Raw genomic sequence first — 26,327 nt, 5'->3', positions numbered from 1 at the left:
CCTTGACATTGGGTTTTGGCAATTGAGAGCTACTGGAAGGAAGCTTTAATCATGCGTTGGCCCCCTGGTGGTTGGCTGAGTATCCGTTCATAAGGGGCTCAATTGGATATGAAGCACAATTTGCATTTGAAATGTAAATCTGGCAAACCATCAGCTTAATTTTTTTTTTGTGGGTGCCAAACTTGTCATCAGGGTTCAAATTTGATTCCTTGTAGAGCCCCATTTCTTTCTTTATCCGGTTGTGACCTTCGCCATGCGCTAGTCCTGCCGCCAAGCAAGAATCTTGCTGCAAGATGGCAGATGGAAAAAGAAGAGATGAAAGAGGGATTCGATGGAATGAGAGAGCGAAAAAAAGAAAGAAAGGATGAGGCTGGAGATGATGAAGAGCATCTGGGGGAGGCGGAGTTCATCCACATACATTAATGATGCTACAAGCTACGCTAGGGAACTTCATGTTATCCTGCTAGCACCTGCTGATCGTTATTGTGTGCTATTTGCATGTTTCAAGGAGCGGGTTCCTCAAAGTCGAATGTCAGGCAGACGGAACCTTTTATCCTGTTAGGGCAATTCCATCTTCTAAAAAAATAGCATCATGTGGCAGCAATGTGACCACGTGACCTCTGAGATGGAACAAGAAGTGAAAAGGATGAAGAGAAACGAAGTGAGGGACAGAGAGAGAGCGAGAAAGAGCGTGCGAGAGAATACCAGCAAGACACAGAGACAAAAAGAAGGAGCTGGTGATGCAGAGTGAGCAAAAGATGGAGAGAGAGAGGGAGGGTGAGCAAGCAAGGAGGCTGCAGGAAGCTGTTGTGGCACGGGGATATTCGAGTTGCGCTCGCACATGCCACTGGAGCCTCCGCGTGTCCCGAGATTAAGACCCCCGTGGTGAGGACACCACCGCCCTTGACGACCCCCGCAGACCCGTCTTGTCTTGATGTCTCGGTGCGCGTGCGTGTTGCTGTGGTTGGCGTGCGGCTGCGTCACGCCGCGTGCAGGTAAGACGCGCTCGGCTTGAGTCCATGTGGGTGTGCGCGTGAGTGCCCGCGCGTGGCTTTACCTATCGTCTTTTGAGTGTGTGTATGTGTGTGTGTGGGGGGGGGGGTCCCGCGTGGACAACACAACACAACCCCCCCCCCCTCCCCAGGCCGCATGGCTGCTTTGCTCTGCGGTGTGTTCACCGCAGCGCGCGCGCGTGCGTGGGACATGCGCGCGCGCGGATGTCAACACGCGCTTAAGAGTGTGTGAGCATGTGTGCACGCGCGCGCGTTATCAAGTTGCTGTTGAGAGGGTACAATACACTTCTTCACACACAAACGCAAATCCTCCACCGGTCACAATATTAGGAACCCCTCGATGCCGAGCTGATGGCCTGGTAGCCATTTTCATCATTAGGGCAAGAAATGTGTTAGACCAGGGGTGGGCAAACTTTTTGGCTCGGGGGCCGCATTGACTTTTAAAATTTGACAGAAGGGCCAGGTCAGCACGAGCTATGGTGCATTAAAAAAAAAACTGCATTTGTTGACAGTCCATATCAAACATCAACAGAACAAAAGCATGAAAGTACTGTATTAATATATCCATCCATCCATCCATTTTCCGAACCGCTTGATCCTCACTAGGGTCGCGGGGGGTGCTGGAGCCTATCCCAGCTGTCTTCGGGCAGTGGGCGGGGGACACCCTGAATCGGTTGCCAGCCAATCGCAGGGCATGTATTAATATACTTTTTTTAAATGACGACAGTGTTGTTGATGACCTATTTTAGCCTGTGCATTTCTGCAGATGGGTTGCGATCAGACCAGTAGAAGTAGAGCGATACAGAGGTCCTAGGTGGTCGAAAAAATCCCGCCCCCCCTCCCTGTGTTCTGCAACTTCAAGTCAATGCGCCACCTGGCGGTGAAATGCCTGTCATTACAAGTCCAATTGAAATGAATGCAATCATTCACATCGAACCTTAATTGTGGACCGACCTTTGGTGGGCCGGATTAAAAAGACCAACGGGCCGGATTCGGCCCGCGGGCCGTAGTTTGCCCACCTCTGTGTTAGACCTTGGACTGGTCGTGTCAGTCTCAGGGCTGCACGGACAAACAGTGGATTAGTCGCAGAGGATATAAAAAGTCTACACACCACTTGCACATTTTTGCAACCCCACTTGGGTTATTTTGAGTTCCGCTTCTCGAAAAGCCTGCATTTGATTTATCAATGAAGTTGAATATAGGTCAAAGGTCACATGAACGAGGGAACAATTTTGGTCATGATTTCTCTTGCTCTCATTTTCCTTACAAGATTCTGGCCATTGAACACGAGCGTCCAAACTTTTCTTGTGGCTTCCTTTTTGATTTTGCAAGACGAGAAGAAACGAGGCGGAAATCGTTCGGGTTGAAGAGCCTTGCCGGGTTGCGCAACACTGGCCCGCGGCGGAAAACTTTGCATTGAGTTAGCGTCAACTTAGCGAGAGCGAAACGTGACGTGTTAAGCTGAGGATGACAACAGCATCGTCCTCTCCTTCAGCCTAACGAGAAGCAGCCATGACTCGGGTGTTCGCGTTGCACAGCGAGTGCGCGCGCACGCAAACACACACACAGAAATCGGGCAAGTACTAGCCTTATTTCAAGGAATCGGGTTCTCGTGATTGCTGCCAATACCAGCCACCCAAACTTAAGACAATCAGTCTGAAAAAACATCCCTTAATACACACAAATGCGCACACGGCCGAAATGGATGTACAGTACGCAAGGATAATGCTGAAGCAGTCTCTGACAGTATATTTTCAAACCGCGTAAAAAATGTTTACCTCACGAAGTTTAATTTGAAGACCCCCTCCCCCACACCACCCCTCCCGCAACTCCCCCATAAACCCCACCACACTAAATCCCCCAGTTGCTGTCATGGATTTGGGGGTCTGAAGGAGGTTGTGGGAGGATTGAGGAGAATGTCATCACACACACACACACACACACACACACACACACACACACGCACAGAGTTTTACAGCGTCTTTGCTTCCCCCTACTCAGGAACTTTAGAAGCACTAAAAGTGACATTAACGCTTTTTTAAATCCTTACTAATCTCAGCTAACACTCACACACACACACACACACATGCGCGCACACACACACACACACAGCATGGATCTTTGGTTCTCTTTTGCGACCGTAATCCCCGAGAGGATTAAAATGTACGATGATGACAAACTACTTTCACTTCTTCTGGCTGTCATACACTCGTCAGCCAGTTGCCACGGCGACCACTCTCAAGTGCGTGCAGGCACACACAGACACACACACACACACACATACTTGGATGTTCAAACAACTTTTGTTGAATCTTATATTTGTTCACAATGCCGTCATCTTCATCATGCTTGTTTGGAGAACTGTGTGTGTGTGTGTGTGTGTGTGTGTGTATATGCGTGTGTGTGACTGCGTGTTTGTATGTTCATAAATACTGTTGTGTCTATACTGTATATGAATATGTATGTTCAAAATATCGAAAGTATTTAGTGTGTGTGCAGAGCCAAGCGTGGCGAGGGTGCGGTCTGTAGGTTGGCCAGCAGAGAGCGCTCAACAGCAGGCAGGGAGCGTCTTCTCTACGCCGTATCCCTTCCATGATGAGGTGGGGGGCAGGCCCCCACCTCCGGGACCAACACTCGAGCTCATGCCCACACCAACACACGCGCCCAGCGTCGCGGATGAGCCAACACTCCCTGAAGTGGACGCATCATCATCACCATCATCACCATCATCAGGTGTGATGTCAATGGCTGAGACGTTGGCCACGCCCATCCCCTCCTTTAGTACAGTGCGAGAAAATATCTAATTTGGGAATCACAGACTCTTTTCCAAATTCTGAATCACTGCAACAGGATATGATCGTCAGTAATATCTATATCTATCCACTACATAAGAGCCTATTTTGGTTCTTCCAGAAACTTCCAGTTGCTCTGTTACCTTCAAGCAGCCTGAAGGTTACATCGACTCGTCAGACGCGTTTCCCTCGGCTGGCCACGTACGCTGCACGTACACCATCACCGTCTATGCGGGGTACGGCGTCGAACTCCAGGTACATGACACACACGCACACACGCGTCTTTTCCTACCAGTGTCCCAATATTTTTGTCCAAGTGTAACAAATTGTGACTGGACATTTGCGCGTTCAGGTGAAGAGCGCGAACCTGTCGGACGGCGAGCGGCTGTCCATCAGAGGTGTGGCCGAGGGCGGGGCCTGGCTGCTGCTGGCCAATCAAACTTTGCTGGTGGAGGGACAGGTCATCCGCAGCCCCAGCAACACGCTCGCTGTCTTCTTCAGCTCGGCGCGTGACGACGACGGCGTCGGCACGTTCCTGCTGCACTACCAGAGTGAGCACGCGCGCACGCACATACAAAACGTGCACGTAGAGAGACACGCGCGCACACGCACGCAAACTGACGCAGCACTAAATGGCTGTTTGCGACAATGCTAATGTGCTAATTACATGCAGTCAACACATGACTTAACACGCTTCTTAATGAGCTCATTAAAACTTTCATTAAGTTTGCGCTCGTTAAACGCCTCCTGTGTGTGTGTGTGTGTGTGTGTGTGTGTGTATACGTCCGTGTAGCAGCCATGACACATAGGCTATTAAATACATTAGCACTCGACAGAACCTAGCGGCAACACAACCTAACTAACCATGTACCGTAAAAGTCGTTGCGTCCGAGCAAACAAAGTGAAAATAAATGCTAATTGTTGTTTTTGTGGTTGTTCCTTGATGTTTGTCAGTCTTTCGACTGAGTTGTTTACTTCCTAAGCGGCCCCATTTTGGGGAAGTAACCGTGTTGGACCTCTTGCCTGGGGGCACCGCCCGCTTCCACTGCCACATGGGCTACCACCTGCAAGGGAAACCGCTGGTCACCTGCGTCAACGCCTCACGGCCGGCATGGAGCAACAAGGAGCCCACCTGCAGAGGTCAGTGTCCCGAGGGAGGGCTCTGGGTTTGGTGCACCCCCTCATTTCTATGAGTGATATCCTCTCTCTAGCGCTCTGCGGCGGTACGGTGAAAAACGCCACGTTGGGCAGGGTCCTGTCCCCCTCGCCTCACCACGGGCCCAACTCCACACAGGAACACTCGTGCTCCTGGTCTCTTGAAGCCGCCCAGGAGCGGAGGCTGCACCTGCACCTGGAGCGCCTGCTACTTGGACCCTCGGACAGGTGGGTCAGAACTACACCCTTGGAACAACAGCAGGAAGTTGTTGATGATGTGTTCCGGTTAGACTGGTTCTGTGGAGCGGCCTGGATGCCGGATCCGTGGTGCTCTTCGACTCGGGTCGAAGCGCGCATGTCCCCTTTGAGGGGGTGATCAGCGAGGGCCCTGCCGTGAGGATCCAGTACTTCATGGAGCAGCCCGACCAGAACACGGGATTCAACATCCGCTATGAAGGTTCGTATCGAGACAAACATGAGCATCTTGGACCAAATGTGTCGGAGCCTGAGACCAATATTTTCTACGAAAAGTCCACCTGCTGCCATTGATTGGTTTTCATGATTATGCTCCAGCCACAGCATCATTAACAGCACTCAAGTAGACGTCCAAAGCGTAGTTTTTATTTGACTGATGGCCAACTGTCTAGTCTACTATAACCATGCAGTGCTTAGGGAATAGGTGGGAAATAAGTGACTGTTTCTAAACGCAGCCCACTTTGTCCTTTTTTTGCCCCTATGCAGCCTTCGAGCGAGGTCACTGCTATGAGCCGTACCTCCAGAATGGCAACTTCACCACATCGGACCCCCTGTATGGCGTTGGCGCAGTGGTCCAGTTCAATTGCGACCCGGGTCATGCCCTAGAACAGGGTCCTCCCATCATCGAGTGCATCAGTGCCAGAGACCCTTATTGGAACGACACTGAACCGCTTTGTAAAGGTGACCAACAGAAATCTAGAAAAGCCTCACAACTTAGCGTCATGGAATGTAAACAGTACAATTCTCCAAAGCAACTTAACCAAACTAAGCAACACAACCTCATAGCTCAAGTAACCTCACAACCAATGTAAGCTAAGAACTTGTGCCCAGCACAACCTAAAAAGTACAGAGGTGCCAACGTGAGGTTTTTGCTTGTTATTTTTATTTTAGCTCAGTGCGGAGGTGACCTGAGCGGACCGGGCGGCGTCATCTTGTCGCCCAACTGGCCCGAGTGGTACGGTGAAGGGGAGGAGTGTGCGTGGAATATCCACGTTGGAGAAGACAAGCGGGTGCTCATCGACGTGCAGCTGTGAGGACAACAACAAGTCCTGGTTGATTGACGGCTAACTGGCTGATAGCGGGACTGACTGCCTTACTGACTGACTGTTGGACGGATGGATGGACAATTGGATGGACGGAGCGATGTTCAGACTGACGGACAGCATCCTGCAAATGGCAATTAGCATTAGCATGCAGCATCTCTGTGAGGTAAGCTGAGCGCTAGCTTTCTCTCTGTCTGGCGCCAGTCTCAACATCAGCGAGGGGGACTTGCTGACAGTGACGGACGGCGACGAGGGTGCCGCCCGCTCGCTGGGCCACTACTCGGGGGGGCGTGCCCCCTTCAAGCTCTTCTCCAGCACCCCCGACCTCAGCGTCACCTTCCATTCGGATGCGGCCGGACTTGTGCTGGGCAAAGGGGAGGGGTTCATCATTAACTACATGGGTGAGGCCGGCCGCACGCAACATCGACATCACCTAGCAACCTCCAAAACCTTACAAGCAGCACCACTTTATCTCCCCTGCCCTTCCGTACTTGCACGCACCGCCTCCTCCGTTTAGCCTTGCTGTCCTGCTGAGTCACTGCAGAAACTGACAAATGCGCAGATTATCTTTAAAATAACTCTGCACAATGGCAACACAAACACTGACTCATTCTCTGTGCGTCACAAACACTGGCACACACACACACACACACACACACACACTAAATTGTGTAACTGCTGGTGTCTTCAATGAATTTCGAAGCACAAAGATGACAACAAAATGCTAAGTCTGATGCTAACATGCTAATACACCAACGATGCCTCTGCCGGTCCACAGAGGTCTCCCACAACGACTCGTGTGCCGACCTGCCCGAGATCCAAAATGGCTGGAAGACACGCGCGGACGGTTTGGCATTACGCGGCGCCCGCGTGACCTACCATTGCGACCCGGGATATGACCTGCAGGGCGGCGACACCCTCACGTGCCAGATGGACCTGTCGTGGAGCACACAGCCGCCATTTTGTCAGAAGAGTCAGTAGCCGTTTCTCATTTGGTATTCTTGTCCGTTCTTATGTCCTCGCGATCTGGGATGACATTATCAGTGCCGACCCAAGTCCTCTTCCAATTTAAAGTGCACTTAAAGCAAGATAGCATCGAATACCCGGACGTTTTCCTTTGTCTGCTCACTTGAGGAGTACGTTCTTAGACGGACAGTACTTGGGCAGTTCGCTCTGCCTTCTTCATATTGAGAAATGGCAACTCACTTCCTGTCTTCACTTCAGAAATTCGGCCTTTGTGTATTAGTGATGGAAAATCTGGAAGGATTTCGAACACTTCCCACGTCTCTAACCTTGTTCTTCTTCTGCTTTGACAGTCATGTACTGTTCAGACCCAGGTCACGTGGAGCACGCCGCCCGCTCCCTGTCGGATCCCAAACTGCTCGTGGGGACCACTGTCCGATACCGCTGCAACGCTGGATACATTCTACAGGGTGGCGCCACCATCACCTGCTATGGCCGTGAGCCTGGGACGCCTGTGTGGACTTCACACCTCCCACGATGCGCCCGTGAGTCACTTTGTGTTTGACGGAACGAAAATATGACTGGAACAAGAATTGGTCCTGTGAGATAGGACAGAACACAACATGGAGTCTCTTACATGCAACAACAACAGAACCTACGAGTGACACATGTCAGCGACACGACAGCTTTGTGCTTTGTGGCGCGCTGTCTCTGCCTTGCAGCTGAGGACTCGCTGTGCGCCAACCCCGGCGTCCCCGACAATGGTTACCAGCTGACGTCCAAGCGCATCTTCTCGCCCGGGGAGACGCTGGCCTTTGTCTGTTACAACGGTTACCAGCCGGTCGGTGACGTCACCATTAAGTGCGTCCAGGGAAGCCCCTCCTACTGGAGCGGACCATTGCCCATCTGCAGAGGTGAGACGGCAATCAAAGTATTTCTTGATGAATGATGAAGGGTTGATGCATTAGTGACTGTGCTAGGATAGCTTGAACGTTGATTTTTTTCGTCCCATTTCAATCCTACAAGTAGCTGCTGATTTATGGAGGAATGAGTCCTCAAGTGACGAATCAGTGACTGCGTAGGGGTTTGAAAGTAGGGTAGCAATGTAGGGTTAGAAAGTTCTGTCTGGGTTTTCGAATTAGGATTAGGGCTTCAAAGTAGGATCCCGAAGGAAAAAACATCTAGCTAACTTCGGGATGCTTCTGCGTGGCAACAGAGGCGGGCTTAGGCATTGTGCACAGGGTGCCAATAATGAACACAAGTATCTCACTTGACGGCTCGATGTCTTGCAGCTGACCACGCCTGCTTCGCCAACCACGCTTTGGAAGGTGAGTGTGCGGGTGCGCGCGTGGAGGTGCGGCCGTGTTCACAACTGTGTGCGTGTGTCAGTGTCACACGCCAGCGGTGGCGTCGGCGCGGCGGTGGACGGCAGCAGTTTGCCGTTGGCCGGGTTGGCCCTGCTTCTGCTGATGTCGGCGCTCCTGGGAGGCATTTACGTGCTGGCTACACGGTGGGAATTCCCGCCACTTTGGACGAAAATGAACGATGTTTGCGTCAGCGAACACTTCCCTCAACGTTCTGTGCGTGATGTCACTTCCTGGCAGGTGCCGTCCTGGCTCCGACCTCGGTCTGCCTCTGGTGTACCCTCACCCGTACCGGCAGATCACCGCGGAGACAGAGTTTGAGAACCCCATCTATGAGGTGGGCGGCGCGATGAGTGAGCAGCTGCTTTAGCTTAGCTTAGCTTTGGTTTAGTATTAGCTTAGCTTTAGCCCCCTCGTGTGCTTTGTGTGCAGGACTCTCGTGAATATGAAGTGTCCATTTGAGAAACGCCAAAAAGACCCTGCCACGCGCTTCCCGGGAGGAGGTGATGTAAATAGCTTCGAAGATGTCTTCAGATGCCCACTTGGGTGGTTGGGGGGGGGGGGTAGCCGGGTGGGTGGCACCATGACCAAGCTGCCATTCTCATCATTTTCAGCCAAGGAAATACAGGAAGTGGAACAATGAGGGTTTTGGGAAAAAAAATCATATTTGTCAAATGATGAACCTTTCTTTTTCTTTTTTTTTTCACACGTCAATTTGTGCAAATAAAGATGCTTCCTATTAAGCTGTCAGTCTGATGAAGCAATCGATGCTAAGCTAACAGGAATGCAAAAACAACGTTCACGCAGGTTTTATTGTGTAAATATGCCGAGCAAGGAGTTGATTCCGTTCCCGCACTCATGTCGTCATGAGATTCATAATGATGTCATATTCGTGTCGTGTGATGATGACTGGTGTGCTGTACCTTTTTTTTTTTTGGAGCAGGAGACAAAAGAAATAAATGTGACTTGTTTAGAAATGTGGATGCTGTCAAAATAACATCACAGAGAAACCGAGCTTCCTTGATGATGTCACGAAGCCGAATGACGTCAAGAGTCTAGAAAATGTGGATGACTTGCACATGAATGACATGAAGACGTATTCCAAGAATGAATGACAAAACCACATTGAATTATTGAATGAATTACTGAGTGGTGAACACATGCTGTATGAATTAATTAAAAGATATGATTTGTTAAGACATGACTTATTGTCAAGACAGCTCGAGGCCCTATGAATAATTGAATATGAATGAAAAGCAAAATTAAATTAATAAATAAAAACACATAACGTATGATTGGTACGATTGAATAAATGATGCAAATATTTATCTTATGAATACATGAGACGAAGCAGCTAGCTTAGCGAGGGACTATGCGCAATACATTTAAGTCAAAATGATGCTAGCACGCGCGCGTTGGCATCATAGGGCCGGTTTGCACTGTTGCTGTCGTTGCCGTTCCTGCGTGCCGCCACCGCCATGCCAGGGCGAAATATCAAGTCGGTCTGGGGAAGGTCAAGGGTCAGCATGCAGTACCATTAACAACCATCCTCATCGCCGCACATCACGCGCCACCATGAGGATGCCTCCTGCCGTGCACACATACCAATATACACGATAAAACACACACACACACATGCATCATGCACACAGAAATGCATCACACAATATACACACAAACATGACAGACATGCAAGTTGTCCTAATGTTCATTTCATGAAGTCACATCAATATATAATAGTTAGTATGTGCCGTGAGCCACTACAATGGTGTAAAAACAAAACCAAATATTTTTTCATCTTTAGAATTTATTCATGAGTAAAATTAAAGGTGAGCAGGGGGTGAGGGGGTTGTACTCACAGGCCGAGGTGGGGGCGGGACAGTAATTATGGGCCAAGTTGTGTTGCTCCATGGGGACCTGAGGAGGTATGGTCATATATAGAGGGAGGAGTCAACATGCTGGGTTCAGGTAAGTTCCGCCCACAGCACGCATAAACAGTCATGCCGCCAAAGCAAAAAAAAAAAAAAAAAGCCCATCATCCCGTGTTGCCACTTGTCATTCAAAAGTGGTCTATGCCCAATTTTGGGTGACGTGACTCCATCTTTGTGACAATTTTCTTGAAAAGCGGGAAGCCATCAAGGACGTGCTTCTTTGTTGTTAGTGATACAGGTGCAGGCGGAAGGCATTAGCGTTGTGCTCAGCGAGCAGGAACAGGAAGAAGTGGAAGAAGAAAAGGCAGGAAGCGTGAAAGTCAGCAACACTGCAGGAATAAGAACACAAGCTTCATGTTAGTCAAACTCGCACACACCGTTCATTTATTCACACATGTTAGAGGGCAGTGGACCTCAAAGTAATTCAGAGATTTATGACAGACATATCAAGACATACATACACATGTATGTCCGCATAAATACGTCTGTCCGTCTGTCTCTCTATCAATCAATTATGGAAGGGTGGAGCTGCCAACATGGAGTCAACATTTTTGACTGAGAAACTCATTCGAACCTACTTGCAAATACGTTTGAACATGTTTGTAGGCTTAATGCCAAAAACATAGCATTATTTCCCATAATGCCACAGGATATTTACTTGCATATGGGGTCAAAAAAGACAAAGGGAGAGAATAATAAAACCATATCAATTACTCATAACAATGTTTACTGATGTAATTTTAGCATGTATTGGTAGGCCATTTTTTTACTTGTTCATATGTAACAGAGTGATACAGTTATTAAATTATGACGGAAGTGACGCAACAGCTCACAGTGTGGCAACTGCTTCCCGCCGTAGCATCAGTCAGAGCTACCCGGAAGTGGCGTTGGTGAGTGGTACTGAGTACCAACTCGTTGATGGTTCGCACTAATTATCAATTTCATAACAATATTTCACTTGTTTTTTCTTTTTCTACTGTGTGGTGTACTCAATTAGTTCACCGATTTGTTACAAGTCCACATTGCTTAGTGTGTTGTTATTTAAAATACGTTTTGTCGAGTGACACATGGAGTTGATAGCAAGTGCTCGTTTGTTGTGCAGCAATGTACAGGACTGAATGCGGCTTCACTAATGCTCCAGCCACGCTGTGTTGCCGGTAATGTTTGTTTATTTTCAGTTTTGTTGTATGTAGTTGGTCATGTTGTGTTTTTTTTCCAGTCGATTGTGTTAATGGTGTGAGCCCGCAGTTCGTCGCGGCCGCCATTCTTGTTCGGTTCGTAGCCGTTTCTGCTGCGTGTGATGTGTTCAATGACATCTTGTAAATAAGAGTGAATATGTTCTTTTTTTCTTTTACTGTATATAGTTACTATATTATCATCACCCACGTTGTGTATTTTGTTTTCTTATGGAGGATGTTTTGTTAGACAGCTACAAGGAAGTCACATTGCAATGTACAGGACTGAATGCGGCTTCACGAATGCTCCCGCCATAATGTGCTGCGGAGTTGCAATAAAAGAAAAGCCAGAAAATCCACCTCAGTGTCAGTGTTCTTGAAAACTGCCACAGTCTTGTAGTGGCACCGTTCATACATACAAAAGTCAATACCCCGTGGCATTATGGGGAAAAAAAGCTGTTATTAGCATTTAGTCGACAAGTAAGTTTGAGCGTTTTTGCACGTCGCTTCAAGCGAGTCGCAAATATTCACATTGGCAGCTCCCTGCTTCCGTACTCTATTTATCTATGGAGAATGTTTTCACTCGCCTCCTCGTCGCTCTCCGTGTCGGCCGTCGTCATCTTCTTTTTCTTCTTCTTCTTGTCATCTTCATTCTTCTTCTTGTCTTTGTCGGGCAGAATGTCATCCAGCCAGGCCAGGTCGTGCTGGGAGAACATCATATCTAGTAGCTTTCGTACCACCATCAGACCCAGAATCTGCACACGGGAACCCAGTGAGCATGCATGCACAAACACACTGATTCTCAAACACATTGATGTCATCTTTGGCCCCAAGGAAAATTTCACATTTGATAGTATATATCACTTTGGGTTCCACCTTCGTAGACTGTTTATCCAAGACCTCTTTAAAACGCTTATGGTCTGGAATCTATCTCCACGATAAACGTAGGTAAATCGTTTCTGTCAGTGTACTCACCATCACGGGGAAGATGATAGCCAGGAAGGTGGACTTTAGGACCCAGAGGACAGCCAGGCAGGTGATCTGAACCAAGGTGAAAAGGTGGACTCGGCGCAGAGGAACATGACGCAGGAAGGCAAAGTCCGGCTGGTGCTTAGGCGGCATCAGATATAACTTGATGCGCTCCCAGAACTGGCAAGTAAACGCAATTACACACACACATACACAGAAATGTGCTACCTGAAAGCTAATGATAACGCCAACCTGGATGCCGCTCAGTGAAGCCACGCCCATGTACAGGAAGACTCCGTACAGCACCGGCATTGGGATGTACTGCAATGTGAGAATTTGTGTTAGCTTCACTAGCATACATTAGCTTCAGTGGCATGATTAGCATGCTAACGTGTGGACGGACGTAAAATGGAGTCAAAAAAGAGGCACTGTGTTAGTATGCTATGCTAAGTCATCAGCATAATGGTAATCAAAGAGTTGTTTGTCGCTAGAATGCTATGTCATTTGTATCTTGTTGTGAAGGAGTGAAAAACGATCAGATTTGTGAAGCAAATCATGTTTCAGAAGTAGAGTAGCGCAGGGAAGAGCAGATTGACTTGGAAATGCAAGACTGACCTGCAGGACGGGCGCGAGGAAGACAGAAAGTCCCGTAAGGACGAAGACGAGCGTTCCGGTCAGCCTCTGCTCGCTGGCGGCGAGGAAGAGAGCAACCGAGTCAACAAGGAAACAAAGAGGTCTTTGGGTGTGGCGGCGGTGGGTGGGTATTTTACCGGACCCCCAGAAACTGGGGCTGCTCGCCAGGGGCATTGGACTCGCTCTCCATCTTGAGCGAGTCGATATGCGCAATGGAGATGACGGTGGCGGCCACGTACCATGGCAGACCCATGAAGGAGCACACTGCCATCAGGACGCCCACCCAGAACAGGTCCAGGTGGTACCCACAACCTTTCTGCGGGGGAGGGGGGAGCGGGGTGCGGTGGCAGAGACACACTTCAACCCATCCATCCTTCAAACAGCAACGAGAGTGCAGCGGCCGAGCAAATAACCTTGAGTTTATTCTCCTTGCGGTTGACGATGACAGCGCTGATCTGCTGGTCCATGAAGATCAGGATGGTGACCAGAAGTGCCGGCACAAAACTGGCCAGGTACCACCACCATGGATTCTTACCGAACGGCATCACCAGCCAGCCACGGTCGGCGCGTGTGGGCTGCAAAACAAGTTCCACTTCAGTTGGGATTTACGCATGCGCTGCATCTGGAAAGGATTCACACAGCTTCACTTGGGGCAGATTTTTTTGTGATTTGTTTTTCCAAATCACAGTGGTACCTTGCCTTACTTACTTTGTTAGTAAGGATTCCAACCATGGATTTGGACTCCCGGATCACTACATGAGGATTTTTTTCGTGGACTTTAAATATAACTTCAGCCTTCCTTCTCAAAACACAAGAAGGTCAGGCCTGGATTCAAACCCACAACTTCTGCACTGCGAGGCGGATATGCTAACCAGTCACCCACTGTGCTGCCCACTTATGGAAATTAAAGTTTTTAAAAATACAATTCATCGATTAACTAAAAGGAAAAAAAAAAGACATTCAAATAATAGCTAGTTGCAGCCCAAGGAGTAACTTATCAGCTCAAAATGAGGAAGTGAAGCACCGTGAACCCTTTCGCGACACCATCATAATAATAATAATAATAATAAAAACAGAGTGACGTTAGCATGCTGGTTGAAGTGAAGAGGTGGTGTACCTTCAGCTCAGTGGGAACGATCAGTTTGGGCGTGTCTAAACCCATCAACATATCCAGAGCCACAAAGGACATGATTGACATGAAGATGGCAAAATCACTGATTAGCTTCCTTAGCTTAGCATTGCACAAACACACAAACACAGTGAAGAGGAGAAAGCCAAGATTTGTTGGTTAAATGATTGGTTAAATCAATGTTGGTCATGAAATACGATTATGCAACACTGAGGTCGATGCGACGTGGGTTGTTGGATTTTCTATACAAAGGGCATGTGATGCATTCAGGGACCTTAATGTGCATGGGAACGTGCAGTTTGGGTGTGTCCAGTCCCAGAAGGACGTCGATTCCGCAGAAGAGAAGGATGGAGATGATGATAGAAAAGTCGCTGATCAGCTGACGCAGCTGCGGCGGGAAAAAGGGGCAGGGCCACGGAATAGGGTCAGCATGCTCTCTTGTGCAATCGCTAGGTGACGGTAGCATCTGGCTAACGTGCTACTTATGTTTCTTTGGTTGTTAGCCAAATTAGCTAACGTTTCCTGCGATCTTGTTAACATGCTCAGAAACGCACGGATCATTTTCATATCATTTGATCAGTAACGGTCAAGACCAACCATGCTGAATTTCATTCTGGAAATCAATTCACTGATGTGAGAATTTGAATTATTGACAGTTATAATTCAAAAGGTAAGATTTGTGAGTGAATTGCATTGTTCAGATGACATTTGCTTTGGGCTGCCATAAATATGGCGTATTTATCTCTTGTCGGTTACAGCCTCAAATTTGAAATCATCAATAACTTTTGCAAAATAGGACTTGAAGCTCTTTACCATTATTAATGGAATTATATGAAAATGATCCACATGTCATCTTAGTACATTCTTGGTAAAAGCTGCCCATGCTGGGGTCGCGTGCAGGTTGTCCGGTGGGCACAGAAGATCCGGTCTGGTTCCGGTCAGGTCTGGTTCTCACCTTGGTGGGGAAGTAGCGGCTAAACTTGAACTTCTTGAGTGTGACGGTCATGGAGTACGTGCCGAAGAAAAGGATGAAGGACATGAGGGCCAGGTCGGGCACATACTTGCATGCTTTGCCCACCAGGGTACCGCCATACTTGATGCACTCCTTCTTGCTCAGCTGAGTCCAGTCCAGATCGCTCACATTAAACTGCGGTGGCACCCGTGAAACAATCACTCGTTATGCTCATGACTTGCTCCACAAAAATTGTCACTCACCAAAAGTGACATATTGTCATCGGCCAAAGGAGCTGAAATGTTCCAGGGCCGATCTGGAGAAACGGAAACCAGGTAACAGGAAGTGACAATGATGTCAAAGAATATTCAATTACAAACAGGAAGCACAAAACAAGAAGTCACATTGATGTCACGGGAAACAGGAAGTGACATGCAGGAGAACTGAGAACCAGGAAACAGAAGGTGACATCGATGATGGAGAAGATTCAGTTCCAAACAGGATGTCATTCCTTGATTAGGAAACAAGATGGAGGACCGAACGGAGATTTTTACTTACGTTTTCAGGCCACACCATCGTGAGGGAAGGGATACAAAAGATAAACATCAAGACCATGAAGAGCAGGTCTTCAGGACCTGTAAGAAGGACTCACCTTGGTCTGGAGGGACACAGTCGCACTTGTAAGATGTGACGTAGTCAGGCTTGAAGGCGCGGTTGATGGGGTAATACTTGAAGGCTCCCACCTGGATGGAGGACGAGGGTCAGAGCTGGCTCGCATATGGAGGTGCTAACATGTCGGAGGTGTGTAAGTAGCAGCTAGATGGCTGCTCTGTGACAGGTTACCGTGTGCTCACTGGCGGGTTAGTGGCAGCTAGCGTGGCTGGGACATGGCAGGAAAGTGCTCTGTATGGGTTGAGGAAGGTCAGAGGAAAACACATGACAGGAACGTGCCAGGTAGGTAGGAAAGTGGCAGGGATGTGGTTTGTGCAGATCCAGTGGCAGGCCGGTGACAAGAATGTGGCAAGTAAGATGACTGTGTGGGTTCAGTGGCAGCAAAATGACAGGAAATGGCAGGTAAGAAGCAGTTGGCAGGTGATGGAGGGCAGTCAAAGGTGTATTATCATTGACAGCTGGCAGCCAAGTCACGGGCGGGTGTGCGCTTTGCATGTGCGAGGGAAGCAGACCATCTTTTTGATGGCGTCGGAGATGAAGATGAAGGAGATGAGGCTGGAGAAGCCTTCCTCTGTGAAGCGAGTCATGTACTGGATGATGTAGCTGGCGTCCGACAGCACCAAGATGAAGCACTGCAGACACGAGTGAATCCCGATCCAAAGGCGCAGCTCCATGTAGTCCACGCCATTGCTCCTGGACACAAACGTGTCGTCACCGTGGTCACGCGTGTCCACTCGCTCACCTCCCTCAGCCTTGGTCTTACTTGCAGAATTCATAGAGGAGTTTCTCAAAGATGAGAATGGGTCCGGTGGAGCTGAGGATAATGAGCGGCTGACCGCCAAACAAACAAAAAACGGTTCCCGCCAACGCCGTCCCCAGGAAGCTCTCCATCACACCCTGTGGAGGAAGAAGTCACCCAGGCCTCAGAGAACGCCTCGGACCGCAAAGACCTCAGGACGAGACGTTTTGCTCACCTGGTAGTTGTCGGTGGCATCGCCCAGCAGGCCGCCAAAGGTGATGGCGTTGGTGATGCAGCCCAAGTATATGAAGAGTACGGCTGAGATGGTCTGGATGTGGAAGCCGTCGTAGATGTCGCTGCAGTACCATGGGATCTTCCTCTTCACGTCCAACCACAGACCTCCGCAGAGCCTTCAGGCAGGAAGAACAAAGCTGGAAATGGTCTTGGAGCTGAATATACTCCCAATTACATCAAACCCTAATCCTAAACCCGGGTTAAAAAACATGCTTCAAATCCCTGGGATTAACCTTCAAAGAATTTGCTCTAACAAATGAAAAAGTTGCTCCTGAAGTGAAGTTGTTGATTCGTAAAACTGCTCCACCCCAAAAAATACTACTAATAATTCGAAGCTTTGGATTTCTAGACCTGAACAAGTTGTTTTATAAAAGACACGTTAGATTCACTTCCGATTTGTGCCTCGTCGCCTAACAAGCAAGCATTTCCTATCTCCGTCCCCTTTCCTGCTCTGGACCTCCAGACGTCTTACCGGCCAGTAAACTTAAGCTCTTCGCCGATCTCATGCTGAACAGGAAGTTGCTCGTCTTCCCCGCCGACCGGCCCCCCAGCCGAGCCATTCATCTGAGCCAGCTCATTTAAGTTCAGCACAGACTTCCTGGAAGGCACAGAACAAGACCGGGTTGAGGGCCGTGTTTGGCAGTGATGGAATCATAAGGCGGCACATGGAACTCCTGCCTCATCTCCGCCGACGGAACCTTCTTGGGGGGTTCAATACGGATTTTGGGGTCCCATTCTCCTGGAGGCAGGACGATGACCTCGTCCAGGAATTCATCCACACCTGCAATCAGGTCCTCGCGGTCCCTCGCTTTATAGGCTACGTCACTAAACAGCTGGAGGTCCAAGGATAGGCAGAGTCAAACGAGACGGCGGCCAGAGGCTGCACAGGAGCCATTCGGGGGCGGGGGGTAACTTACGTCGTCCACCATCAGTGTGGCGATGGCACGACCGATCTCATTGTAGGACTTGGTCTTGCCGTGAGGGCCCAGCAGGATGAACAGGAACCTGCAAGGCACAACCTCCTCACAAATACTTGTAGCAACCTCAAACACGGTGGGACTGAACTCACAGGTTCCACATCTATATTTCGCTTTGTGCTCTGAGACAAAATGTGAATCGCGGGCCTGGACAGTTTATCATGTTATCAGGTTACAGGGTGCATGAAAGGGTTAAGCAGAATGTGAGTGTTGTCAAGGCATCACCCACCTGGTCGGCACCGGAACTTCGGTTAGGCCACCGAGCGTCGTGGCCTGAGCCAAACGCACGAAGGAGACGAAGGGTTTGTCCAGAAAATCCACCTCACCAATCAGCACGTTGGATGCCTCAGCATCGCGGGGAATTTTCTTCATGAACTTGTTCTTCATCTGCACAAGGAGCAACACCCACAACTTGATGACACATCGGTGCAATACCTAGATCCTCCACCAGGGGGCGCCACCAGCCCTTCCCTGGATCTTTTAAGTCTAATTGGAAATGTGAACGGTCGATAACTTTGATGACTTCGTTAATTTTTGTTTTGAGAGGTTTTTTTTCTCCAGGTAATTGGAACACAATCTCATTTGCAACGCCAACCTGGCAGCAGACGGCAGGCAGAAACAAAGGATACCGAATGAACATGTTAATCTCCACCCATCTTTACATTCTCCTATGATCATGATCACTGCTCAGAAGTTCATGTGTGCACACCAAAGTGCAAACAAACTTTTAAAAGCATCCCATTGGCATCAAAGTGAAAACAAAAGCATCAGCGGACAACCTGAATTTTTGTTATCGTTCCCACGATCATCCGGAGATTAACGCCGCCGGCCCTGCCGGTCACCAGCCACCAAATCTTCAGCGCTTAACATGCCAATGTGGAGGGGTGGCAGCAAAAGCGCAAGTTACTGCGGGTTCACTGGCAGGTTAGTGGCAGCTTGGAGGCCAGGAAGGTGACAGTTAGGTAGCGAGGTGGTTTGTGTGAGTTCACTTTTGGCAGATTAATGGCAGGTGAGGTGGTTTTCGTGCTTTTGGCAAGTAAAAGGCCAGTTCATGATGGCTTTGGTGTCAGATAAGCGGCGGTGGGTGAAATGGTGGCGGTCGGCAAAACCGAGGGGGCACCCGGGCAAGTGACGCAAAGGTGGCATGCAGGTGACACACTCGTATTGCTGGGCTTTTGCTGCAGGACACCTCATCAGCAATTCTGCTAGCTACTGCCAGGACAACGGTAATACAAAGTACATACAGGCACGCGCACAAACACACACCCGTATTAGCTACTGTGTTACCTGGTCAGAGCTGGGCGTTTCCGAAATGTCATTCATGCTGCGACTCTGCGCATGATCTGTAAATGCAACACAAACACAGAATGTTCATTTGAAGACCAACAAAGAAAGCACTGACACGCGCACACGCAAGATTACATTCTTAATGATTTAGAACCTCAGCCAAATTCCCCCCGTAATCCTTTTCATGCGTTGTCCCACACAAAAATTTATCAAACACTAAAAAGACATTTAAAAAGTAATAAATGTTATAATTTTTTTTCTCTCGATTTTTTTTGAAGCATTCTCTCTTTTTTTGTAAGAATTGTATTGATCCATCGATTCCTTTTTTGGGAGCTAGAATCAAATCAATGAGTAACTGTTCTTCAAGCATGTGAGACCCCCTGGCTGAAGAGTCCTCCGGTCGCAAGGTTTAGTTTTGCGTAACGGACAAAAATAGAACGAATGTGATGTCACAAATGACCAGCAAGTGATTCAATATCACCTCAAATTTCCCCTTGGTGCTGTTTAAGTGAGACGAAATTACAACCAAAGAGGATCCTTCCAAAGCCCCTCTCCCCGCTCACAAATGCACGTATTTTGTGTGTGTGTGAGTGTGGTTTGTTGTTATATGAATTATTTTTGCTCTATGTCCAGCACTTTGTACACAGAAGTGGTTGTTTTAAAGTGCTCTATGAAAACAGCTGAGCTGATATATCGTTTCAATACAATTGAGTGTCCTAATTTGAATATATGAATATGTCAATTTGCCTTTTTTTTTTTGCCCCAGGAGGACCATTTAGCCAGAGTTGGTCACATGTATCAAATACATGGAAAAAAAATGTATGCTGCATTTTCAGGTCAGAGTTAAAGAAGCAAAGCATTACAGTGTTAGCGTTGGATGCTAAGGGTAAGGTGATCAAAATGAGTGGGTTGTGTGTGTGTGTGTGTCTACGTGACTCACGCAGACGTCCCAGGCTGCTGGCGTGTCTCGGCAGGTCGTCGGTGGAGCGACGGATGGCGGAGGCGGAGCTTGTGCTACGACTCAGGTTGGCCTGAGGACTACGGTCTAAGCGAGCAAGGGGTGAGTTGGGGTGAAGAGGCGGAGCAAGCAGGCGACACCATGTTAGAAGCCCGAAAAGCGTTAAGACTCAAGCGCAAAGCAGCAGCGGCGTGCTACATGCATGATAGATACGTAGCGTATACGTGTGTGAACAGGGCATGCGCTGCGCTCGCTTACTGGCGGCGGCGGACGACGACGACGACTTTCCGATGTCGGCCAGCGAACGATGGATGGGCTTCTTGGTCTGGTGACGATGTTTCCGCAGCAGGACAAAGACAATCTTGTCCTTCACGTCCTCCGAGATCAGACCGTCGGCGATCTGACGCTCCACCATCTCGTCTGCGGAGACACGATGACGTTATCACGTCACGTGTGAGTTTTATTTTCACCTGACATTGTCATTTCAGGTTTTCTCGTGTAGAATTTTGAGGGACGCAATGAAGTCATTCCATTTCGAAATGAGACTGGATTACGGACCGTGATGACAAAAGGTTTGCATCTCACCGACAATCTGCGGGAGCGAGAAGGCCTCCAGGTCCAGAAGGATGCTCCCGGTCTGCAGACACGTGCGCAGCTCAAAGAGGCTGTGCAGCGTCAGCGTGGACACGTGAGGTTTGCTCCAGCGCTCGCCGCCCTCTTCCACCTTCTCCTCGAACTTCACCCACCTGTCAATCAGAATGGGCAACGCCCGTCAGTCCCGCCCTGCTACCAAAGCATGGTTTTGTTGTTTCATACTCGTCTTGTTAGTGTCTTCCAGCAAGACCAGCATGAAAACACAATAAAACCATGCTGTTCCATCTAAGCCGTTTTTGATTTTAGCAGGACGCCGCCGCCCGTAGCTCACCTGGCCGACTCTTTCCACTCCAGTTCTCCACCCTCCTGCTGCAGCGTGTCCATCTCTGTGAAGATGGTGGGCGTGGGCCCGCCGTCGTCCTCCCCCAGGATGTGACGAAGCCGCTCTGCCGCCGGCGACACTGCAACATGGCCGCCGCAGCACTTGTGTTAGTAAAAAAAAAAAAAAAAAAAAGCGCATGCATGCAAGCTGGCGGCTAAGCGCATGCCTTTTCCGTTCATTTGCCATTTGAGTGTGCTAAAAGGACAACAGAGGTTATTTGAGTAACTTTCCACTTGGAGAGCAGTTCTACAAGCTCCTCACACTTGAGCAGACCAATCGAACCATCGAGTGTAACAAGCAAGTTCCAAACAAGAATGAGCATCGGGTGGTATAGTGTCCACCAGGCTAACACGAAGTTCCCAATTGTAGCTTTTAAAATTTTTGTGTGTGTGGATAAAAACTGCCATCCCCAGCTGCGTGTCATGGAAATATCCCAAGCTGCTTCAAAGCGCCCCCCATTGGCTCAGCTGAAAAAGTTACAATGACACATGCTAATGTGTTGACATTTTGACCAATCACATGCCAAGATGTAACGTCAGTAGGATCCAGGGAAGCCTCTACCTGCAGTATAATGCTTTATCCACTAGGGAGCGATTCTTGTGGTCAGGAGCAGTCTGCCATTAACGAGTTGCTCTAATTAGTCTCTGTGGATCGATCTTCATCGATTGGCCAGCCTGGAGGGGCTCACCACTTCAAACTAATGGCATGTGCCAATCCCTCACAAAATGTCAATGAACCCCCCCACACACACACACACAAATTTGGCTTTGATGCTAACGGGTACGATGACATCAACAACACGGCGCAATCTGAAAGAAAAACAAATTGCCCCATGAAAGGTCCTTTTGCTGTCGGACATTTATAAACAGCTGAGCAAGGCTAATAGCGCCATGTAGCAACAATGAATCCAACAGAAAGTTCAACATGAATCATAATAATTTGATAATCGACCAGTCATCGATTATTCCATGATGAAAATAGTTGCCGCTTAATTTGACAATTCAGGTTGTAAAATAAATCTATGAATGATTATTTATAAATCATATGTATATATTCTGTTGTTAGGTTGGGACTTCCTCGTTGGTCATGGTCGTCGTTACCTGTGTGAGAGTCAGCTAGCGTCTCGCAAGAAGAAGCCATGACGGCGTGCTCGTCCAAACCCCAGGCCGCTCGATCGGTCTTGATTGCGGCTGGTCCGCTCAGCAGCATGAACGCCGCCAAAAGACGCAGAAGCAGCAACTCGCAAGGCGGCAGGCAGCCTGAGATGTCTCGCTTCACTCGCTAACCAGCTACCGAGATTGCTGCCCTCACCATCTTGGTCGAGGGTCCCGCAAAGAGCTGTAAGTCTTACTCAGGCGGCCGTCACGCATCAAAGGCCTCAGGAGAACTCTCCTCCTTCTGCGTGCGCACACACATGCGCACACAACTGATCCACGTGCACGTACACGTCTTTAATCAGCTTAGGGCCTGAGAGAGACATTTGGGCCCCCACATGGGCTGGCCGCCCACCCAGCGCCGCCCGGGGTGGCGGAATGTGAGCCGGGCGCAAGCGGAGATTAACTTTCCACACGTGAGGTTTATTTTGTATTCTTTTTACTCAATTTTCTATCTGATCAAGGAACGATGAATGCTTTGCCCATTCCCTATTCCCTAATTTTGACTTGCCACTGGAAAAAGTCTGGAATTATTGGCTCAATGGTACATGTTGGTGATAATGATAAAAAACTGCTGCCCATTCCAATACTAACCAGGCATGAATGAGATTGCTGTGAGACCAATTCCATATACCGGTAATATCAATTTGTACATATTTGAAAACAAAAAAACTCCTGATGAAGTGCATATGTGTTGTAATTCCAAATTACATATTACCAAACTGTACTACGTAAACTACAAATGTAATTTATTGGATTAAACAAAAGCTGAAACCGACTTGAATTGTATGCACACTTTCTAGCTTTCACCCAGTGATTTCTTTGCGTGACACTAGAGGGAGCCCGCGTACCACATTTTGAGAATCTCTGGCCTCTTCCAAACCATCGACAAGCTGCACAGCGCGTCGCAGACGGCCGATGTCATGCAAGAAACTTGGATTTGGACGGGCCACGGTTGGATGCGGTTGACAGTTGTGAAGACGAAAACCAAAGACGGCGGCTCACCCGAGGGGTCAGCGTGGTCCACCGTTTGAGAGCAACGGTCCTGCTCATTGGCGCCGCCGTCGTCATCGTCGCAGTCGTCGCTGTCCTGGTAGAAGGCCGGGTGGGCGTGCTGGCGGTGCTCGTGGTAGGTGCGGTGCTCGTAGTGCGAGCGTCGAGCGGCGCGCTCGCCATCGTGCTGCTGATCGGACGAACGGTGGCGCCGTCGTTTCCGCCGGTGCGACGGCGGAACGTCGACGTACAATGCCTCCACATCTGCACAAGCCATACGCGACAGCAAGTCACTTTGGGTTTTACCTCGAATCCCAAAACGCAGCGATCGTCGACCAAACGTATTCTCTTTTTGTCCGACGCCGGTGATATGAATCTGATGTAACGTGATGATGGAATTCTACCTGTGTGATTAGCATTTAGCTGGTGGGTGCGCACACTCACCTTTGTCGCCATTGTCGTCATAGCGCCGGTGACCTCTGTCCCTGGCACGTGGCCACTCGTGGTGATCCATCCTGGAAAAGACGATGGATATGTGACGCCCGTCGTCGCGACAGGTCGATGTGCCGCCACAGTCCAATTTTTCTCATGCAGTTTACGTAGCCCCAGTTATTTTTCAGTATTATCTCTCGTTTTTAAAAACTGCTCTTTTTTTTTAATCTCTTAATAGTTTTGGTATCGGTGGAGAGCAACAAGGAAAGTAAAGAATTTCATTGGCTTTGATCCCATCGTATTTTGAAGGTGTTGACTGGACACCCTGACTGTGGAAAATGACCTCCTGCCCGACGCCATGACTTCCTGTGTGTGTGTGTAATCAATAGATGTCATTCGGGATGGCTAAGCAGCTGTTGAAGCCTGATCAGCCACTGTGAAGGTCACAGGCACTTTTCCATCACTTGAGGCTTGACTTACATTGACTTCCTGTTGGCTTACCTCCTGCTAGTCACCCCAAACAGTTCGCCCTGTCATAAGTCGTCATACGCACGCACTTGCGCATGAAATACACAAGGCCAAAGGTCAACACTGTGAATTGAGAGGAACGTGAAGCACTCGGGAGGCCTTCAAGAAAGTTCGCGTGACAGCCATCAGTGAAAGCATTGGCACTGTCACACCCCAGCGGATGGGACAGCCACCTGATGACCCGGCGTCGGTTTCCACGGTGATGAAAGATGAGCCACACGCACGCAGATTAGTTGAAATATTTACAAGAAAACCCGCCACAATTTGCACTAAGAGAATCAGACAGAGTGGTGCTTACCCGAAGAAGCAAGAGAACAAAAATGACGCGTGCAAGTCAAAGTAAAAAAAAAAAAGCGGAGCAGACTAGCTGAGTCGCGTATTCACCCGACAGCAGACGACAACTGACGCGACTCACACTGATTCGACCACACTGGGTGCGCGACTGGGCGCGCTTGTGTGCACGTACCTGCAGGGCATCCATCGACGTGCACTTTTCATTTTGGACTACATCAGCCACCCAACATTGACAGGATTCCACTCCAGTTGCTATTCCAAGAGACACAATTTGTGTTCCACTGAAGACTTCCAGCAAACATGTGGAAATGAGCAAATGAAACATTTTTAATTCCGAACGTTTTCAACACGCAGTGTTTTATTTTGTAACCATGTCTGACGTTTTCAACAAATTAAACTGCACGAAAACGGCCTCAAAATCTAGCAATTTATCCTTTTTTTTTTTTGGAAGTGTGCCCGTGGCCAATCAATGAGTGGAAGGGGCGGGGCCGTGGTGGGATTTATGCTTCAAGATGGCGGCGCTCTGGCAACGCCGCCATTTCGCTCTGTAAAAAACAATTTTAGGACAGTAAAACAATGAAGTTGTTTGCTCCAAAACAATTTGCTGAGCTGGGAGACAATCTAAGGCTAATGGTAAGTTCTGTGAACTCTCAATTGTTTGTTGAATTTAAAATGTTGATTTGATATCTGAAGTTCACTAATTTTTTAAAAATTGTGCATTTTCAATACGAGATTACTCAGTAATTCATAAAAACAAAACTTGCTTGTGGACGGATATAGAGTATCGATTTTTGATCAAACATGAAGTTTACCAACATTTATAATGGATGTAGAACCACTTTTGTTGTGCACTACTGTAGTTGGAAATGAGGGAACAAAAATGAGTGTTCTTCTTCGTCATGGCATGAGTGCTACACAGCGCCAACTTGTGAAAGCGAGGGGAACTGCTTTGATTACATGACCAGTCATTGTGTACAGGAAACTTTCTTCTTCTTCTCCTTTCGGCTTGTCCCTTTTTCAGGGGTTGCCCCAGCGAGTCATTAATTTCCATCTTTCCCTGTTCTCTGCATCCTCTACTCTGACTCTAACTACCTGCATGTCTTCCCTCACGGCATCCATGAATCTCCTCTTTGGCCTTCCTCTCTGTCTCCTACCTGGTAGCTCCATCTCTAACATTCTCCTACCAATGTATCCACTGTTCCTCCTCTGTACATGTCCAAACCATCTCAGTCTGGCCTCTCTAACTTTTTCTCCAAACTTTCCTGTCTGAGTTGTCCCTACGATGACCTCATTTCTGATCCTGTCCATCCTTGTCACTCCTAAGGAGAATCTCAGCTTCTTTAACTCAGCCACCTCTAACTCTGCCTCCTGTCTTTTGCCTATTGCTAGTGTCTCTAGATCATACATCATGGCTGGTCTCACAACTGTTCTGTAAACTTTTCTCTTCGCCTTAGCTGACACTTTTCTATCACAAATCACTCCTGACACTTTTCTCCAGCTGTCCCATCCACTTTCATTTCAACAAATTCTTGTTTTTCTTCAACTTGTGACACAGACTTTGATGTGCAAGGTGTGCGGTCGTGAGTGTGTGTGCGCGGCAATCAGTGTTAGTGTCTGATAACGGGCTCCTGTCCGTTTTTTTCCAATTT

The 26,327-nt window shown here is 48.6% G+C and overlaps 2 protein-coding genes and 1 long non-coding RNA gene across 27 annotated transcripts; 2 read left to right on the top strand and 1 right to left on the bottom strand.

Annotated features, from left to right (window-relative positions):
* Positions 1 to 434: 434 nt before the first annotated feature.
* sez6l (seizure related 6 homolog (mouse)-like) lies at positions 435 to 9,562 on the top strand. Of its 3 annotated transcripts, none has more exons than XM_086135921.1 (17): positions 435 to 995; positions 3,513 to 3,746; positions 3,927 to 4,060; positions 4,158 to 4,356; positions 4,760 to 4,945; positions 5,017 to 5,188; positions 5,251 to 5,417; positions 5,702 to 5,896; positions 6,107 to 6,245; positions 6,463 to 6,659; positions 7,037 to 7,231; positions 7,575 to 7,766; positions 7,944 to 8,135; positions 8,514 to 8,549; positions 8,611 to 8,731; positions 8,826 to 8,922; positions 8,994 to 9,562. In XM_086135921.1, exons 1-17 carry the CDS (start codon positions 935 to 937, stop codon positions 9,045 to 9,047), a joined length of 2,571 nt encoding a protein of 856 aa, XP_085992047.1. In that variant the 5' UTR covers positions 435 to 934; the 3' UTR covers positions 9,048 to 9,562. The 3 variants fall into 3 exon arrangements, with proteins under 3 accessions (XP_085992047.1, XP_085992049.1, XP_085992048.1); XM_086135923.1 differs by having other exon boundaries at positions 8,826 to 8,938; positions 9,018 to 9,562; XM_086135922.1 differs by having other exon boundaries at positions 439 to 995; positions 9,018 to 9,562.
* On the bottom strand, positions 9,379 to 24,803 carry slc4a5b (solute carrier family 4 member 5b). Of its 13 annotated transcripts, none has more exons than XR_015103593.1 (25): positions 23,869 to 24,018; positions 23,437 to 23,688; positions 21,227 to 21,356; positions 20,887 to 21,047; positions 20,560 to 20,721; positions 20,284 to 20,388; positions 19,344 to 19,399; positions 18,286 to 18,443; positions 17,997 to 18,084; positions 17,758 to 17,912; positions 17,552 to 17,677; positions 17,021 to 17,195; positions 16,810 to 16,943; positions 16,559 to 16,739; positions 16,027 to 16,117; positions 15,638 to 15,690; positions 15,378 to 15,569; positions 14,697 to 14,810; positions 13,707 to 13,868; positions 13,431 to 13,609; positions 13,276 to 13,348; positions 12,667 to 12,981; positions 12,279 to 12,446; positions 10,445 to 10,845; positions 9,379 to 10,173 (listed from the first exon to the last, which is right to left on the bottom strand). XR_015103593.1 is itself a non-coding variant. In XM_086135909.1 (25 exons), exons 2-25 carry the CDS (start codon positions 23,936 to 23,938, stop codon positions 10,386 to 10,388), a joined length of 3,417 nt encoding a protein of 1,138 aa, XP_085992035.1. In that variant the 5' UTR covers position 23,939; positions 24,683 to 24,803; the 3' UTR covers positions 9,379 to 10,385. The 13 variants fall into 13 exon arrangements, 12 of the variants coding, with proteins under 12 accessions (XP_085992035.1, XP_085992036.1, XP_085992038.1 ...); XM_086135909.1 differs by adding an exon at positions 24,683 to 24,803 and having other exon boundaries at positions 9,379 to 10,502; positions 23,869 to 23,939; XM_086135910.1 differs by having other exon boundaries at positions 10,445 to 10,502.
* LOC147191835 (uncharacterized) lies at positions 12,697 to 25,097 on the top strand. 11 transcript variants are annotated; one of them, XR_015103596.1, is made up of 9 exons: positions 12,712 to 12,843; positions 20,110 to 20,179; positions 20,288 to 20,403; positions 20,538 to 20,994; positions 21,250 to 21,383; positions 22,343 to 23,560; positions 23,892 to 23,981; positions 24,095 to 24,124; positions 24,246 to 25,097. It is a non-coding gene; the product is annotated as an uncharacterized LOC147191835 (long non-coding RNA). The 11 variants fall into 11 exon arrangements; XR_015103604.1 differs by having other exon boundaries at positions 22,343 to 22,617; positions 22,737 to 23,560; positions 23,892 to 25,097; XR_015103595.1 differs by having other exon boundaries at positions 24,095 to 25,097.
* Positions 25,098 to 26,327: the final 1,230 nt, after the last annotated feature.

This window comes from Hippocampus guttulatus, chromosome 17 (assembly GCF_054856545.1).
Source record: "Hippocampus guttulatus isolate MCC_2025c chromosome 17, RoL_Hgut_1.0, whole genome shotgun sequence".
In the NCBI taxonomy this organism is placed as follows: domain Eukaryota; kingdom Metazoa; phylum Chordata; class Actinopteri; order Syngnathiformes; family Syngnathidae; genus Hippocampus; species Hippocampus guttulatus.
Note: the sequence above shows the minus strand (reverse complement) of the source record. Positions and strands in the feature narration are given on the sequence as shown.

What these genes read in the sequence shown, in the direction of transcription:
- sez6l (XM_086135921.1), top strand. Translation starts at nt 935, where the DNA reads ATGTCTCGGTGCGCGTGCGTGTTGCTGTGGTTGGCGTGCGGCTGCGTC. An exon ending in GTGCTCATCGACGTGCAGCT is followed by an intron (nt 6,246 to 6,462) that starts GTGAGGACAACA and finishes GTCTGGCGCCAG; the next exon opens with TCTCAACATCAGCGAGGGGG. An exon ending in CGCCAACCACGCTTTGGAAG is followed by an intron (nt 8,550 to 8,610) that starts GTGAGTGTGCGG and finishes TGCGTGTGTCAG; the next exon opens with TGTCACACGCCAGCGGTGGC.
- slc4a5b (XM_086135909.1), bottom strand. Translation starts at nt 23,938, where the DNA reads ATGGATCACCACGAGTGGCCACGTGCCAGGGACAGAGGTCACCGGCGC. An exon ending in AAACGCCCAGCTCTGACCAG is followed by an intron (nt 18,444 to 19,343) that starts GTAACACAGTAG and finishes CTCCTTGTGCAG; the next exon opens with ATGAAGAACAAGTTCATGAA. An exon ending in ACACGGAGAGCGACGAGGAG is followed by an intron (nt 10,503 to 12,278) that starts GCGAGTGAAAAC and finishes ATACCTCCTCAG; the next exon opens with GTCCCCATGGAGCAACACAA.